The sequence below is a fragment of the Ornithorhynchus anatinus genome, chromosome 3, assembly GCF_004115215.2.
Source record: "Ornithorhynchus anatinus isolate Pmale09 chromosome 3, mOrnAna1.pri.v4, whole genome shotgun sequence".
NCBI lineage: Eukaryota > Metazoa > Chordata > Mammalia > Monotremata > Ornithorhynchidae > Ornithorhynchus > Ornithorhynchus anatinus.
The window spans coordinates 48,023,816-48,040,245 of NC_041730.1; the positions used below are offsets into that span (position 1 = coordinate 48,023,816).

Below are 16,430 nucleotides of genomic sequence, written 5' to 3' on the forward strand. Positions count from 1 at the left end.
CAGAGGAATTAGGTGACTTGTCGAAGGTCACACGGCAGAGCTGGGATTAGAATCAAGGTCCTCCTGACTCATGCTCTAGCCACTAACATCTACCGCTTCTCACAGCCGACGAACCCCGACTGTTCCCAACTTTAAAACCCTCTTGAGAGCACAACTCCAAGAGGTCTTCCCTGACTAAGCTCTTTATTTCCCCTGTGAGGCCTCCCCTCGGTATCAAGCACTTGCTTGGGGGTCCCTGAAGTACTTTTAAGCTCCAGCTCCACAACACTTCTCCCAATATTCTCCTCCTCTATTTCCCCTATCCCGAATTTAATGTCTGCCCCCCACCAGGTGAGTTCCTAGTGAGCAGACATCACCCTACCGACTCCTGCATTAGAAGCAGCGGGGCTCAGTGGAAAGAGCCCGGGCTTAGGAATCAGAGGTCATGGGTTCCGATCCCGGCTCCGCCACCTGTCAGCTGTGTGACTTTGGGGCAAAAGTCACTTCACTTCTCGGTGCCTCGGTTCCTTCATCTGGAAAATGGGGTTGAAGACTGTGAGCCTCAGGTGGGACAACCTGTTACCCTTTATCTACCCCAGCGCTCACAACAGCGCTCGGCACCTTCTAAGCGCTTAACAGATACCAACGTTATTATTATTACTTTCCCGAGTGCTTAGTGAGTACTCAACAAATACCACTGACGTACCGATAAGAAAACCACCCTATTTGGGGAACCTGGATGAAGCGGGCTAAGGCTTAATTGTACACGTTTCCGGTTTCTGTTAACGTTAACAGACTCCGATGAAAACCGATATAAAACTCTATACCTGTCCTTCCAGACTTGGGGACGGCCCGGCCCAGGTGGGGGCCTCCTCCCTTCCACCGTTCCAGCCATCTCTTCGGACTCTCCGAGCCACGTTGGGACGTTTCACAGCGGGGTTAGGTGCTGGATTGAGACCATCGATTCATCTAACCAAATCAATGGCTACTTTATCGATATATATAAGCCGCCGGGAGGGCCGGAGTCAGAACATGGCCCGGAGGGGGTTGCAGGATTACGGTGACAGCTCCTTAAATGAAACAGAGAGTATCTGGTCGGTATTTAGCTGGAGAAATGATAAGAACTCACTCATTTGAGGACTGACCTCGTCAGCCATTTGGAAAGTGGAAATCTTAGAACCAACCGTGCCCCTCTCCACAGAAAAAATACGCGTAGAGAACATAAAAATCCTTTATTCAATCGAAAACAGCCAGTACTGATATATTTTGCAATATTAAACAAGATTCTGTGCATTTTACAGCATAATTAGCAAGACAGTGATAGACTAAGTCACTGAGTTTGTCATTTTTCTCCACTTCACAGTTCTGTTTTAACGAGAGTAGGCCGGATGGTGTTTTCCGCGACTTTTCCGTGAAGCTACTCTCTCCGCCCCCAGAGTAGGGGTCCATTAGTTTCCACTGTTGGATTTGGTGGAAGCTTACAGATGGTTGAAAAGAGAGACAAGGTTCGGATGTAAAGATGAAACAACCGACACCCCCGCCGCCCCTCGACAGCTCAGCCTCGCCCCTCCTCCCTCTTGGCCTCCCGACCCTCCCTGGGCCCGGCAGACGTGTTCGGCGTCCTGAGAGACCCCGACATCCGCCCTCGCCGTCCCCGGGCGCCTCTTCCTCCGATCCATCCCCCTTCACCCCAACCAACCGCCCCTCGGCGCCTTTCGTGGCTCTCTGCCTAAGCAGAAGCTGCTCCCTCCGGGAAGGGGCTCCGAAAGGCAGTTCCCCCAAACTACGCTCTTTCTTCCAGAGGAAGACTAACCAGAACACAGATGCGTTTCACGGGGTTCAGTCGCAAAATAGAAATCATCTCTCTATACACCCGAAAATCAAAACAACCCAGAAATCGACACGCTCTTCTCCCTTCACCGACGGGACGGGATTCTCCATGGCGGTTGAATCCGGGTCTCTTCTCCCTTTCTCCAAATAGCTTCGGCTTTCAAACACTCCACGGCCACTGTACGGACGGTATTAGACACGTTTCTACACTATGCCCCCTATTTGAGAATCTCATTTTAGACAGAAGTTTTGATTCACTAAAACTATTAGACATTATTGCACCCAAAACAAACTGCTTGCGGAGCCACTGCACGGTCAAGGAGTCCCTTTTTCTCCAGCAGGAAGGGGAAACGTTTCCTGCTCTCCACACGCCGGACACCCGCTGGAGCAACGACGTCGGGAATCTTTTTTGAGAATTTCGGGCCCCAGACCGGGAGGACGGTCCCCCCGCAAGACGACGAAGGACGTTAGTGTGACGCGAGCCCGCGGCCATCTACGGCTCGCTGCTGGCTTCCTTCGGAGGCTCGCCTCAGGAGAACCGGGATCGGTACAGTCCTGGCCGCGTTAACCGGGACGATGGTGACTAGACTCTGGAGATATTAGTGTTCCTCTTCCACACCAACCGCTCCTGTCGAAAGAGACGCGTCTTAACGTCTCCCGGGGAGGCTGCGGGCCGGCGGTCTGGAAGTTGTATCGTGTAACGGTACTCTCCCCTTCGACCGGCAGGAGAATAAGTGTTCCGAGGTCTCCTCTGGATACGGCGGCCGCTTCCGTCCCGGAGGGGGCGACTTTCGCGGTGTCCTCTCTCGGCGGAAGCCACTCGCGGATCGGCGGCCCCGATCCCACCCAGCAGGGTCCCCACCCGCCCTTCCCCCTAGCCTGGCCCAGCCTGGGCGAGAAGAGCCTCCCACCTGCCGCCCGGCAGGCCCTCGGGGGACCCTGCGCTGCAGACTTCCCGCTTCGTCCAGATCACGTTCGGTCTGGACGGAAGGAGCGGAGGCCCTGAGCGTTTTAGCGGGGACGTCGGATCGGCTCACGCACGTTCCGGGACCGTTTCATCCTCCGGACTCCAGCGCGTCTACCGCGTATCTCAATGAGAATGTTCAAGTCCACTCAGATCGACGAACGCTCCTGCCTGGCCGTTAAGCCTTATTACACCGACAACGGAAATCAGTCCCCACTCTCCTCGTGGACGGTTGGGTGACCTGTGGAAGGAATGTGTGCGTGTGCTTATATACCATATTCAGTGTATATATATAAAAAAAGGCTATAGGGAGCCAACAGTCTGTGTTTCCCTCTCTACTTGCCTGATCTGGCGTTCGCACGCTTCTGCCTGGAGAAAACACAGAGTCCAGTCTGTTCCATGCTGAGAAATGCAGCTGCCATACGGGAATTCATACCACAAATCAAGGAGATCACATTCTGGGAAGTTCAGTGATTACCGAGAGGATCTCTGCCCTGCCATAAGTGCTTTATTATATTTTTTAAAAAATATAGGAGCAGCAACTTATCACAAGTATCCACTAAGCAATAATGATCGAATCAAAAACAACACGACATACTCAGGTGGGTGAGATTGTACAACAGTGGGGGGCGCACGGCCTTACGCTTCTTCTTGTTCCGGATAGTTTAGTATTTTGCGGTGGGCTTGCCGCAAATATTGTTGCTGTTTGAAGTAAACCTTAAAAGCTCCTTTTATGGCCACGAAAGCAATTCCACCCTGAAAGGGAAATACAGAAAAAGTCTTTCAGTGCCGGCAGAACAGGATTGCTGCCTCCCGTCCCTCTATGCCCCACAAAAAGTTGCTTCTCGGCTCGTTGCTTTCCATTTTGACACCCCGGGCGTTATGGGGCTTCTCGCGGGCCTTAGGGTCAGATCGAGGCCCATGTGCGACAGGGACCATGTCCAACCTGACTGCCTTTTATCTACCTCAGCGCTTACTATGCCTGGCACCTAGTAAGCGCTTAACAAATACCATAAAAATTTCCAAAAAAATTTTTTTAATCAAGGAGCTTCCCACCCCCAGCCTTTCGCCGTGCCCTCTGATCTCATTTTCTTTGCCCCCTTATGGAACTGGTTAAGCGCTTACTATGTGCCAGGCACTCTTCTAAGCACTGGGGTAGACAGAAGACAACCAGGTTGGACGCAGTCCACGTCCCACGTGGGGCTCACAGCTTTACTCCCCATTTTACAAATGAGGGAACGGAGGCACAGAGAAATGAAGTGACTTGCCCAAGGTCACGCAGCAGACAAGTGGGAGAGTCTCTCTATCCATTAGGCCACACTGCTTCCCCTCCACAACCTCTGTGCGTTCTTGTACTTCTTGACCGTAAGCTTCCTACAGGCAGGGAATGTGTCTGTTACACTGTACTCTCCCAAGCTGTGTGCTCTGCACACAGTAAGCGCTCGATAAATATGGTCGATGGATGGTCCCCAAGGCACCGCCTTCCTTTCCTTAAGCAAGCACTCTGGAATGACTATTCTCCCAGGAAGCCTTCCTTGGTGACCACAGGGGAGTGGGTTCACTTGGCAATGTGATTTCACTCCGCCCTCTCCCCTACCCGTAATGTCTTTTCACGTCCATCTCCCCCTTCTAGTCTGTAAGCGCCTTGTGAGCAGGGATTGTGTATGCTAACTCAGTCTTGCCCTCTCCCAAGCGCTCAGTACACCGCTCTGCGCTCATTCAACAGTATTTATTGAGCGCTTACCATACAATAGTAGACACAACGAGCTTACGGTCCAGAGGGACACAGTAAGTACTCAATACCCACTGCTGCACGCTTGCCTTCCTACTTGTTCACTGAGTTCTGCGCCCTAGCGGAACAGAGACGGGGGTGAGCGGGGCTGTGACAACCTCCTCGCATGTAGATTATTGATATTAATGCCCGGCGCCCCCTCAAGACTGTAATATCGTTATGGGCGGCGGCCGGGTCTGCTAATTCCGTTGTATTGTGCTCTCCCAAGTGCTCGGTACATGTACGCAGCACATCGTAAGCGCTCAATAAATATCACCGATGGATTGATTGACTCCTGCCTGGTCCCGAAACCTCCTCCCAAAGTCCTATCCATCTTCCTCGACGAGACAATCCACCATCAGAGGTAGTGGATTACCTCTGGCTCAACTCTAGCTTACATGTTCAACCTTACCTACCTGTGCAGCTCCAGCCCTTTCCCCCTTCCCTCACAGCCTGGCACCATCCACTCGTACCCCTGTGTAGTTTTTTTTTTTAACGGTATTTGTTAAACGCTTACTATGTGCCAGGTACCATACTAAACGCTGGGCGGGGGGAGATGACAGTTTATTAGATTGGACACAGTCCATGTCCCACATGGTGCTCACAGTCTTAATCTCCCCTGTACAGAAGAGGTAAGAGGCACAGAGAAGAGAAGTGACTTGCCCACGGTCACACAGGAGACAAGTGGCGGAGCTGGGATGAGAACCCAGGTCCTTCGGACTCTTGGGCCCATGCTCTATCCATTAGGCCACGCTGCCTCTCTGCTTCTTTAACGACACTGTAGCTATTTGGATGCTTGCCTTCCCGTCTTGCCAGGGTCACGGTTGCTTAGATATAAGATCTAGGGCAGAGACTGAACCGAGCCCCGGGCACAGGTCAGTCCTGCTGTCCGCACCCGATCCAACGATCAATCAATCCGTCAGGGGCGGGTACTGAGCGCTTCCAGGGTGCGGAGCACTGGATGAGTGCTCGGGAGAGTAAAACAGAGTTGGAAGTCACGAGCCCTACCCCCAAGGGGCTCTCGGTCTTCCCTAGCCGCCCCTTCTGGGCCCACAGGGAGTGCGACGCCCTCAGTCGAAGCAGCCCCGACTCAATGTTTCCATGGCAGAAAAGCAACGTTCCTTCCACCTTACCAAGATTGTCCTTTGTAGGTTGGAACTAACACTGCTGAACATCAGCTTCCCGACAATCGTCGCGACGGTGGGGAAGACCAGGGCGCCACATAGGATACGGGTGGCAGACACGTGGTCAGCCAGAGGGTTGGCCTCGGCTGGGATACGAGGAACGGGACATCCGATTCCTGGAGAAACAACCACAGTGTGTTCTGAGGAAAGGATCGGGCCGGGGGGGTGGGGCGCGCACCTGCCCTCTACGCGACTCACTATAAATCTGGACACCTTGATTCTGACTTTCAATCCCAACCTCCACATTCATCACCTTCACGTGCAAAGAATAAGTCCGGATTTCTCTCTCTGAACATCTGTACTCATCGGCTCTTACAGGTGACCCACCCGACTACGCTTCCTTAGCTGCAGACTTCCCCGAGGAAGGCGGATTTTATTACCTGGAAATATGCTGTTCAGGATTTGGAGTTTATTCGAATATTTACGCCACAGTCGAAGCACATAATCCTCCCAGCGAATCATCTTGCCCAGAATCAGCATGACGGGGATAGTAGGGAGTCCAATCAAGAGAAACAGGGGGTCTGCTCTTTCCATAACGTCGAGACCTTCTTTATGGCCCACGACCTGGGAGAGGCAGAACGGTTTGCCACGTAAAAACAAAGATGAGACAACCAAAGAGCTTGGCACCGATCATCCACGTGTAAGTCGGGTTCTTTCTGTAGGTATATTGGCTCCACGATCACCCCGGGAATAAGAAAAGGTCTTCAGAATAAGCTGTGAGGTCCGACCAAAGGGGGAGGCGAATGCCTACGGCCAGTAAATTCATTTTCCTGGGGTCACTGCAGGTCGGCTTTTATGTACGTACACATTTGTTACTCAGACACGAGTCCTAAAATTTCTACGAGAACATTAGTTGCCAGCGAACTGCTTGCCTAGCGGATTCACAGAGCAGCATTCCCGTGAGAGTAGGTGCAATATATTAGGCCTGAGACGAATCACAAAAGGAGAAAAATAGAGAGTCCCCCACCTCTAGGGGAGAAACAAGTGATCAAACTAGATTTCTAACGCTCCCCAAATCCCAGGAATTCCCTCGCTCTCCTTTCCCGAAAGGGGCAGGCTGGGCAGTCAGTGAAAGAGCGGGCATGGGAAATCAGGCAATCGACGGTATCTCCTGAGCCCCTGCTTAATTGTACTCAATTGTTCTCAATATGGTGTCCGACACACAGCAAGGACCTGAAAACAGGAGAAAGGCATGCGATAGCTGCAGATAACAGGAGCATGGAAGGATAGAGAGATAATTCAGTCAGCGTATATTAATGTTTGCAGCGTGGCCTAGTGGACAGAGCATGGGCCTGGGAGTCAGACGGACCTGGGTTCTAATCCCGGCGCCGACAACTTGCGTGTCGGGTGACCTTGGGAAAGTCACTTCTCTGGGCCTCATCTGTTAAATGGGGATCAAGACCGTGAGCCCCATGCGGGACGGGGACGGCGGCCAACCTGATTAGCTCGTATCTACCCGACGCTTCGAATCGGCGCTTGGCACGTGGTAGGTGCTTAAAAAACACCCTAATTATTTTTATAAGGGGAGGCGAATAAAAGCAAACGCTAAGGGTGGCCGTGGGATGCGTATAATCTGGGAAGATGAGCTTACGCGGGCCCACCTTCTGAGGGAGGTCAGCTTTCGATAGCGAGCACCCATCAGGTGCAGAGCACCGAATTAAGTGCTTGGGAAAGTAGACCAGAAGGAAAATATGTGGTCTCTGCCCCTCCGGGAGTTTACAGTCTAATGGGGGAGGCAGGCGTAGGATAACACCGAGCAGCCCAAAGACATGAGGATGAAATAGCTGAACAAAGGATAGAATGTGCAGGTCCAGACGTCCTTGAACATGGGGAGAGCTGGGTTCTGGAGGACCTGGAGCAGGAGGAAGGGCGCGTGAGAGAGCCGTTGGAGGCAGCGGAGTCGAGAACGAGGCAGAGTGAGGTTAACCGGGGAAGGCGAATGAGTACGAGCTGGGGTAGGCTGGGAGAAGAGAGTTGATGAGTAAGAGGGAGACAACTGATAACTGATCCCTTTACACCACCGGTCAGAAGTTTCTCTTTGTTACATAGATGAGTGGATGAATAGACCACTGGACGTTGCTGAGGAATGGAGAGACCTGTGTTCAAGTCCTACCCGGGCAGCAGTACGACCCAGAGGAAGGAGTAGCTCGAGGCAGGGAGACCACGGAGGAGGCTGACGGAGCAGTTTAGGCAGGATGTCATAAGGGCCTGGGACGGGGTGGGAGAGAGGAGGAGCAGATCTGGAAAATTCTGTAGGAGGGAAAGACCGGCGGGCCTCAGCGACAGTCAGAAGGTCCAAGTTCACAAGGAATCAGTCAGACGACTGTATTGAGTGCAGACTATGTGCAGAGCACTGTACTCTCCTGGGGAGAGTACGGTATAGCAATATAAAGTGCCTCGTCCTGGGTCCCGCAGAGCAGATGAGCGGCGGAGCCAGTATTGGAACCCAGGTCCTTCTGACTCCCAGCACTGGGCTCTAACCACTGGACCGGGCTGCTACCTTGGCCTGTGTTGCGTGCAGGTACTCCCCTGTCCCCAGCCTTCCTCCCCGCTCCCCCACCACAGCCTGCTTGCCTCAGGGGTGGCGGAATGGAATTCCAGTTAGCAATTCTTCTAACTTGCAGCGCCGGCCGTTTCGTAATTTCGCTAGCCTCGATTGGCCGGCTCGCCATCCCCCCGGGGAAACCTAATTACTTAGCCCGTTGGCGTGCCACGCTGCGTTCGGCAAAACTGGCTCGTGGCCAAACGTTTAGTTATTTTAATCTACACGATCCTATTGTAATTATGAGGAAACTTGACTCAAAATGGCCCAGGGGCTCAGCTGCCTGAATAACGGGAGAAAGGTAGGCACCACTCATGAGGTAGCTCCCCGGGGGACTAGCCGTTCCTCCCAAGCGATACATTTCCAGGAGCTGTCGGGCCGCTCCTCCTCTGGGATAAAGGAAACGGAGAATAACGGCACTGACTGGAAGCCGGGCCCCGCCAACCCCGGCCGCATAAACATCTATCTCAAGCCCTACCGACCGCCGTACCTTCGCTCCTCTTTGCGCCGGAAGGAATAAGCATTCCCCCGGAGCGTGGAGGAGAGGAATTCCCCTCTCCAATTCCGCTCCCGTGTTCGGCCCTGAGTCTGGCCCGGGGAGAGGGAGAATCTGGCGGCCATCGGCGGGAGTTGGGGCTCCTGACCACTCGGTGAGTGACCGATAATACCACCTAGAAGACAAGGGGCGCGTTTAGCGTCCCACTGCGCTTTCACCTCCGTTATCTCCTTTTAGCCTCTCAACAGCCCCGTGAGGTACGGACAAGTAGACGGTATTACCTCCATTTTCAAATGAAGGGAAACTGAGGTACGGATTGTCTTTATGTACGTATCTATACATATCTTTCCTCGTCCCGTTGGGCATTGCACGTCTCTCTTCTGCTCTGCTTTTCGACTAGACTGCAAACTGCTTGAGGGCAAGGATCATTCATTCATTCAATCATATTTATCGAGCGCTCACTGTGTGCACAGCACTGTACTAGGCGCTTGGAAAGTACAATTCGGCAACGGATAGAGAGACGGGCTCACAGGCTAGAAGGGAGAGACAGACAACAAGTTGTGCTGTACTTTCCCAATCGCTTAGTACTGTGCTCTTCACGCAGTTAATGTTCAGTAAGCACCTTTGATGGGCCGACTAAATTAGACTTGCCTCAGGGCACACAGCAGGTCAGCGGCGCTGCTGGAACTAGGATCCAGGTCTAAACTAGGACCCAGATCTACTGAACCCAAGCCCTTCCCTCTGTCCCCGAGGCCACACGGCCTCAAAACGGCTTTGCAGGAGGAAGAGGACAACCAAGCCGTCGGCGGCTTTGACCGGGCACGGGGAGGATCGCCGGATTTCAAGTCCACTGCCTTGACCGTTTGGCCCCACCTCCATTCTAACGAGGAGGGCTTTTCCCCGACGATACGGGGCTCTCACGGCTTCTGAGAAATCTTGGGTCTTACGGTGTAGGGGTACGAAAGCACCTAGAGGGAGTCCCTCTCTCTGCCCGCCCTGCCACAGTTTTTATCCAAGCCTGGGCTCCTTCAGAGGAAGCAGAGACCCCCCCGTCCCACCCGGCAAAACTTAGAGAGCAACGAGGGTAACTAGACAAAAAGGCAGTAAAATTATCAACCTGCATCACCGTCACTGCTCCGTACGTCACGGCTGTCCAGTAGATCGAGCCAACCATTATTCCGGCCGCGGCGAACGGGCAAGCTTTCGAGATCAGTCTGTCGGCTAGGTCTAAGACGTAAACAACCGGGCCTGCGGCAGAGAAGGGAAAAAAAACAAACTGTGAAAGGAGCAAGGAGATGGACTCTGAAAAGTACCCCAAAGAAGTAATCTGACTTCACATTAGATGCAAACCCATTAATACCGAAGTCGTCATAATCCTGAAAAACAAAAAGAAATGATGGTATTTGGTAAGCGCTTACTATGTGCCAAGCACTGTTCTACGCACTGGGGTAAATATACGGTGATCGGGTTGTCCCACGTGGAGCTCGTGTCATTATCCCCAGATGAGGGGACTGAGGCTCAGAGAATTCATTCATTCATTCAATAGTATTTATTGAGTGCTTACTATGTGCAGAGCACTGTACTAAGCACTTGGAATGTACAAAACGGCAACAAATAGAGACAGTCCCTGCCCTGCCTTTACAGTCTAATTGAAGTAAAGTGACCTCCCCAAGGTCATCCAGCAGACAAGCGGCAGAGCCAGGATTAGAACAGAGAGCAATTATACGCCTCGGGAGTGGCCACCATCCGATTTTTTCCCTGAAGAAAGTGACGATGGCAGCATCTCCTCGGCACTCCCCTCGGAGGAGACGCCTAGGCGAGCGTAGAAGCAGTAGGACGACTCCCCGCTTCCAGACCTCGGCCGGGATGTCGCCGAGTCCAGGTGCTCCGCCATATTCCGTAGCTCCGGCCCTTGGGGTGACCCCGCCAGTAGTCTGGATGAGGGTCTCAGTCGTACGTGCTGGAAAGTCGCCTGTGTTCTGCAGGGCCCCGGTCCCGACAACAGAAGGCGTTTGAGATGCCGGGCCATACGAGGCTCTTTCCCGCGGTGGAGTTTTCCACAGTTCTCACTCCCGACTCCTGGGATGCTCCAAAGCGTTGGGAACTATTTACCCAACCAAACTCCGTGACTTCAGCTACCTGATGTCACCCGAAAGTATCACAGCAGTGTAGCCTCCTGGAGAGAGCACGCGTCTGGGAGTCGGGAGGAGGACCTGGGTTCCGATCCCGCCTCTGCCACTTGCCTGCCGGGTGACTGACAGGACACATCGCTTCCCCGTGCTTCAGTTACCTCCGTTTTAAATGAGGTTTAAGCCTGCGAGCCCTAAATGGAACCGACCGTTCAACCTGATTGTCTTGTATCTATCCCAGTGCCGAGTACAGAGCCTGGTAGACAGTAAGCCCTTAAACACCATTAAAAAAAAACGCCCAATTGCTGTTTACAATTAAAGTATATCCAAAGATAGGCCCGTGATTAGAGGCTTCCCCTTTGGTTCACCGTACCTCCTAGGATTTCTGAAATCCTGAGACCCTCCCTTCTGGATTTTCTTTATCCAGGAACCAAATCGATTTCCCTGTAACTACAGGAAGTGTGGGACACCAGCCAAAGCTTTTTTGGAAAAAAACAAACCGCTATGGGGAAGTGTATTCTCTACAGATTATACTGGTAAGCAAATGTTTTTCCCAGTACAGTGGATGCCTTTCCTCCTTAAATGATACGTAAAGGCTGTTTCCTGGGCTGGAACTAACTCTGAGTAAAAGATACGCAAATGCGTGGAACCTGCTGGGGAAGTAATTTGCCGCTCGGAGGCTCTAAGCCACGGCCTGTTTCCCAAAAAGTTACGAAGACACGGTTGCGGACACTCGCGGGGCTGTTCCCACCCGGATGACATCGCCAAGCCCTGAACCAGTGCCAGGTCTGGAAGTGGATCCGGGCTGGGGTTAGAAAGAGGATTAAGCTGAAGGTGGACAGGAAAGCCTGGAGTATATTGGGGCAGAGAGGGAGAGCTTCTGCCGGCCTCCGCTGGGATGGTTTTCCTTTCCAGAAACCTAAAACTATCAGAACTTCAGCTTGAGATTGACATCCCCGCCCCCAAAGGCCCAGGAACTGTTCTGATTCTCACCTGTCTAGTGATTCCCCCCAGCTCTTAGCAGAGTGTTCAGCACACGGCAGTCACTTCATATTACTTCTATCTTAATATAAAGTCTACAGAAAGAAGGGACCGCATCATATAACATGATTTTACTACTTCTGCCTAATATTGATGCAGCAGGGACTGTCTCTCTTTATTGACATATTGTACTTTCCAAGCACTTAATACAGCTCTCTGCGCATAGTAAGCGCTCAATAAATACGACAATGAATTGCTTACAGATGCCTTTTAGGGTTCAATGTATCTCACTTGCTCATTTTCAACCTAATTAAGAAATCTACCTTGAGTTTTTCTACATGAAACGGTAAATCTATTTCTCAAAATATATTTCTTCAGGGAAGCAGGGTGGCCTAGTTGAAAAAGGGCATGGGTCTGGGACTCAGAAAGCCCTGGGTACTAATCCTGGCTCCACCACTTGCCTGCTGGTGGCCTTGGGAGAGTCACGGAACTTCCCTGTGTCTCGGTTTCCTCATCTGTAAAATGGGGATGAAATGCCGGTTCCTCCTCCTACTTAAACTGTGAGCTCCATGGGGGAAGAGAACCTTGTCCAGCTGGATTATCTTGTATTTACTCCAAAGTTTAGTACGCTGCCCGGCAGGGTTATTATTCAGTCATTTCTTCCTTCAATCGTATTTATTAAGCACTTACTGTGTGCAAAGCACTGTACTGAGCGCTTGGGAGACAACAATATAACATCGGACCCACTCCCTGCCCAAAACGAGCTCACAATCATTAGGAGCAGCAGCACCGAGGTGGATACAAGCAAACGGGGTTGGACACAGTCCCCGTCCCACGTGGGGCTCACGGTCTCCATCCCCATTTGACAGATGAGGTAACTGAGGCGCAGAGAAGTGAAGGACCTTCCTAAGGTCACACAGCAGAGAAGGGGCGCTTCGTACCACTTAGTACAAGCCCATAGTCAAGTGCTCTGCACACAGTAGGCGCTCTATAAACATGTTTGAATGAATGAATGTAAGTGGTGGAGCCGGGTTTAGAACCCAAGTCCTCTGACTCCCAGGCCTGTGCTCTTTCCACTAGACCACACTGCTTCTCTTCTCTCCCCTTCCCTCCCTCTTTTCTTTTTTATTTCTCTTCTTCCCAACCCATTTTCCTCCCTGACTCTCCTCATTTCCTCCACTGATATTTATTCAATCCATAAATATCAGCATCAGCCCTGGTTTCTCCGAGGAGAGGAGAATCTCATCTCGGGAGGCACGGAATCCATCACTCCACACTCCTCCTCTTTCCTACTCAATATGACAGCAGCTAGAAAAGAGTGGTTGGAACATTCTTTCACTCCCAGGCCCTCTTTGACCGAAAGAGCATTCAAAGGAGGAGAATGAGCCGCCACTTTATCAAATGTAACAAAACAGTCATTTGAGATACCGTGGCAAAAATCAAATAAATCACACTTGCAACAAAGTGCCTATAATATTTAGTCCTTCTTTGCCTAAATCCCCAATCAAGGGCTACAAATCATAACGTTTTCCCAGGAGGTTTTTTCCCCGAGTAGTTTTTTTTAGAAACATGTTTCATTTAAAAAGAAGAAAGAAATGGTTTTGTGCACTCGAAAACATTTTCCAACAATCCACCTGCAATCAGGTTGTTCTGTTTTCAAATGTAATCTCCTAGGGTGGAAGAACTGAATGTCATTTTATTTTGTAGAACACCTGTGTACACGGTATTTTCAGTTTTTCACTTAGGTCTAAAAGCATGAAAATATCCTTTTCTACCTTAGGATTTTCCCCTCTGACTTTATAAATCCCAACCTTTCTCCTATCTCTTCAATTTCATCTTCTATGTCCTAGACAAGCCCCTATCGCTTCCAAGTCTCCCTTCTCAAAAAGTTCTCACCTTGCCATGGCCAGTTTCCAGAAAAGCTGAAGATTTCAGACAGGAAAAAGGCATCAGTTTAATCTGGTGGAGTACTGACTTGGGCTTCTAAAATGTGCATTCCTTATTAAAAAAAAAAAAAAAGGATAGCACTGCTACTATTCCTGCTATTTCTGAAGCGCTGTAGACAGGTGATAAAATGCAACAAAGTAGGGCCGTGAAGATACTAGCAGTGGAGAGGACGAAAACACTTCTCTTTTGCTCCCTTCCAGAGTAGAGAGCCTCTTTAGAATTCCTTGAAATCAAAAATCCCAAGAAGCGCTTTCTGTTTTCCTCCCAACTGCTTGTGAGTTATCAATACATGACTAAAAGTGACTGGGGGGAGGGTGTGCTCAACCGACTCTCGATCCAACTGCAGCTGCGCTTCGGCACTGTGGAACACCCCCGTCTTCTGGAAACAGTATCCAACCTCGGCTTCCCTTAGACTGTCCTCTCCTGGCTTCTCCTCCTATCTCTCTGGCTACTCATTCTCTGTCTCTCTCACGGGCTCCTCCTCTGCCTCCCACCCTCGAACTGTGGAAAGCCCTCAAGGCTCAGTTTTGGGTCCCCTTCTGTTCTCCATTCACACCCATTCGCTCCCAGAGCGCATTCACTGCCCGATTTCCCACTACCACCTCTGTGCGGGAGATTCCTCAATATCCCGCTCTAGCTCCGGCCCCCTCCTTCTCTGCAGTCTCACGTCTGCTCCTGCCTTCAGGACACCGCGACTTGGACGTCCCACCAACGCTTCCAATTTAACACGTCCAGAATGCAACGCCTCACCTTCCGACCCAAGCCCTGCCCTCTATGTGACTTTTCCATCACCGTAGACAGCACCACCATCCTCCACCTCACAAATCTGCAACCTTGCTGTCATCCTCCTCATCTCCCGCATTCAAAGGCAAAAACAATCCGTCACCAAATCCTATCGATTCTACCTTCGCAACCTTTTTAGAATCAGCTCCTTTCTCTCCAAATCGCTACCCTTCTCATCCAAGCAATAATTTTCCACTGCGTTGCTTCAGCCAACTCGCTGACCTCCCTGCCTCCTGTCTCTTCCCACTCCAGTCCATACTTCACTCCGATCCCTGGATTATTTTTCTTAAAAAAAAAAAAGTTCATTCCGTGACTCCAACTCCTCAAAAACCTCCAGGACTTGCCTCAATCGCCTCCACATCAAACCCTCATTACCAATGGATTTAAATCAATTAAATCATCTTACCCCTTCCTATTTATCTCACGGATTTCCCACTACAACCCAACCTCCTTGCTGTTCCTCGATCCTATCTCACCGCTGGCCCCTTACCCACCTCTTCCCTCTGGCCTCTAACTCCCTCCCCGGCACATACAACAGACCACGAAACTCCCCACCTTCAAAGTCTTATTAAACTCACATCTCCTCCCAGAGACCTTCCCTGACTAAGCCCTGACTTTCCCTACTCCCTCCCCTTTCTGTATCTGTCCCCTTTAAGTACTCGGTATTCACCCCACCCTCTGCAACACACCACAAAGTGTGGGCACGGAACATATCTCTGTATAATTCTGTTACATCGTACTCTCTCTGTAAGCTCTCGATAAGTACAACTGATTGATGTCTGCAATCTGTTTTAATGTAGGTCTCCCCCACTGGATCGTAAGCTCCTTGAGGGGCAGGGAGCCTACCGATTCTATTATACCGTACCCTCCCGAGCGCTCACTACAGCTCCCTGCGTCCGGTAAGTGCCCTGTAAATACCACTGCTTGAAAATGAATGAACACCACCGAGCGATCGAACCAGTGAAGACGGAGAGTCACATGGATATGAACGGACAAGGTCTGGGACCCATTCACGTGCCCCACGCTGGGGTTCTGGATTCAATTCCACCCCCCCGGGACGATGACAAAATAATCGGAAAGAAACGTGTACGGTTCTCATTTAAACAGGACATCTCTTACCCAACTTTGGAAATACTATTAAGTATTCTGCATTGCACTGAGGACACGCCACCCTGGCGGTACTGTTTCCTCTTTGTTTTTCGTCCACCCATCGCTGTAGACAAGCTTGGTGAACCCATTTTGTAGACCCTCTGCACCTGCACGGTCTCACCCACTCGGCTGTTCGGTCGTCTTCGTCGGTAGCGAAACACACCCAGCAACTTCTATAAATTAAGAGAAAAAAAATTCACACTTTAGAAGCATGCCAGGAAGAACGGGGACTCGATGGAATATTAGTGGTGCAGAGGGCAGGGATTCCAGGATTTTTCTAAATTCCAACCCCTCCAAGGATGGACCGAAGGGGGTTCTGGAGACGTGGGTAGGTAGCCTCGGGCCAGTGCCGTGACTGTACCTCAGCCCTTCCCCACCGTCCAGTTCTCTGTCATTTGGGGTGAGGGATTAGAGGCGGGAGGAGGGAAAAAGCGGCCCCGCTGGGGCCAAAGCTCCCCACAGTCTTGGGGAAGGGGAGCCTTGGTCTGCATCATGGTGAAACTTGGCTCCACCCCTACTTTGCTTCCAGCTCAGGCCCTAATCCCAAAATCCTTTCTGGGCACCATTACTGGAATTAAGGCTTTCTTTCCCACACTTTTCTTAGGGGCATTTATTTAGCACATCCTATTCCCAAAACCTTACCAAAAAAACCCACCTCTAATCAAATGAGACCTC

At 51.2% G+C, this 16,430-nt stretch overlaps 1 protein-coding gene across 1 annotated transcript in view; it reads right to left on the reverse strand.

Annotated features, from left to right (window-relative positions):
• Positions 1–1,195: 1,195 nt before the first annotated feature.
• MARCHF5 (membrane associated ring-CH-type finger 5) overlaps positions 1,196–16,430 on the reverse strand; it is a 42,930-nt gene continuing 27,695 nt past the window's right edge. The window contains exons 2-6 of the mRNA XM_007666086.4: positions 15,726–15,928; positions 9,884–10,014; positions 6,109–6,292; positions 5,678–5,844; positions 1,196–3,529 (exon numbers count right to left, since the gene is read on the reverse strand). Coding sequence (XP_007664276.1) covers positions 3,413–3,529; positions 5,678–5,844; positions 6,109–6,292; positions 9,884–10,014; positions 15,726–15,928 — 802 coding nt within the window. The 3' untranslated portion in view covers positions 1,196–3,412. The remainder of the gene's footprint in view (positions 3,530–5,677; positions 5,845–6,108; positions 6,293–9,883; positions 10,015–15,725; positions 15,929–16,430) is intronic.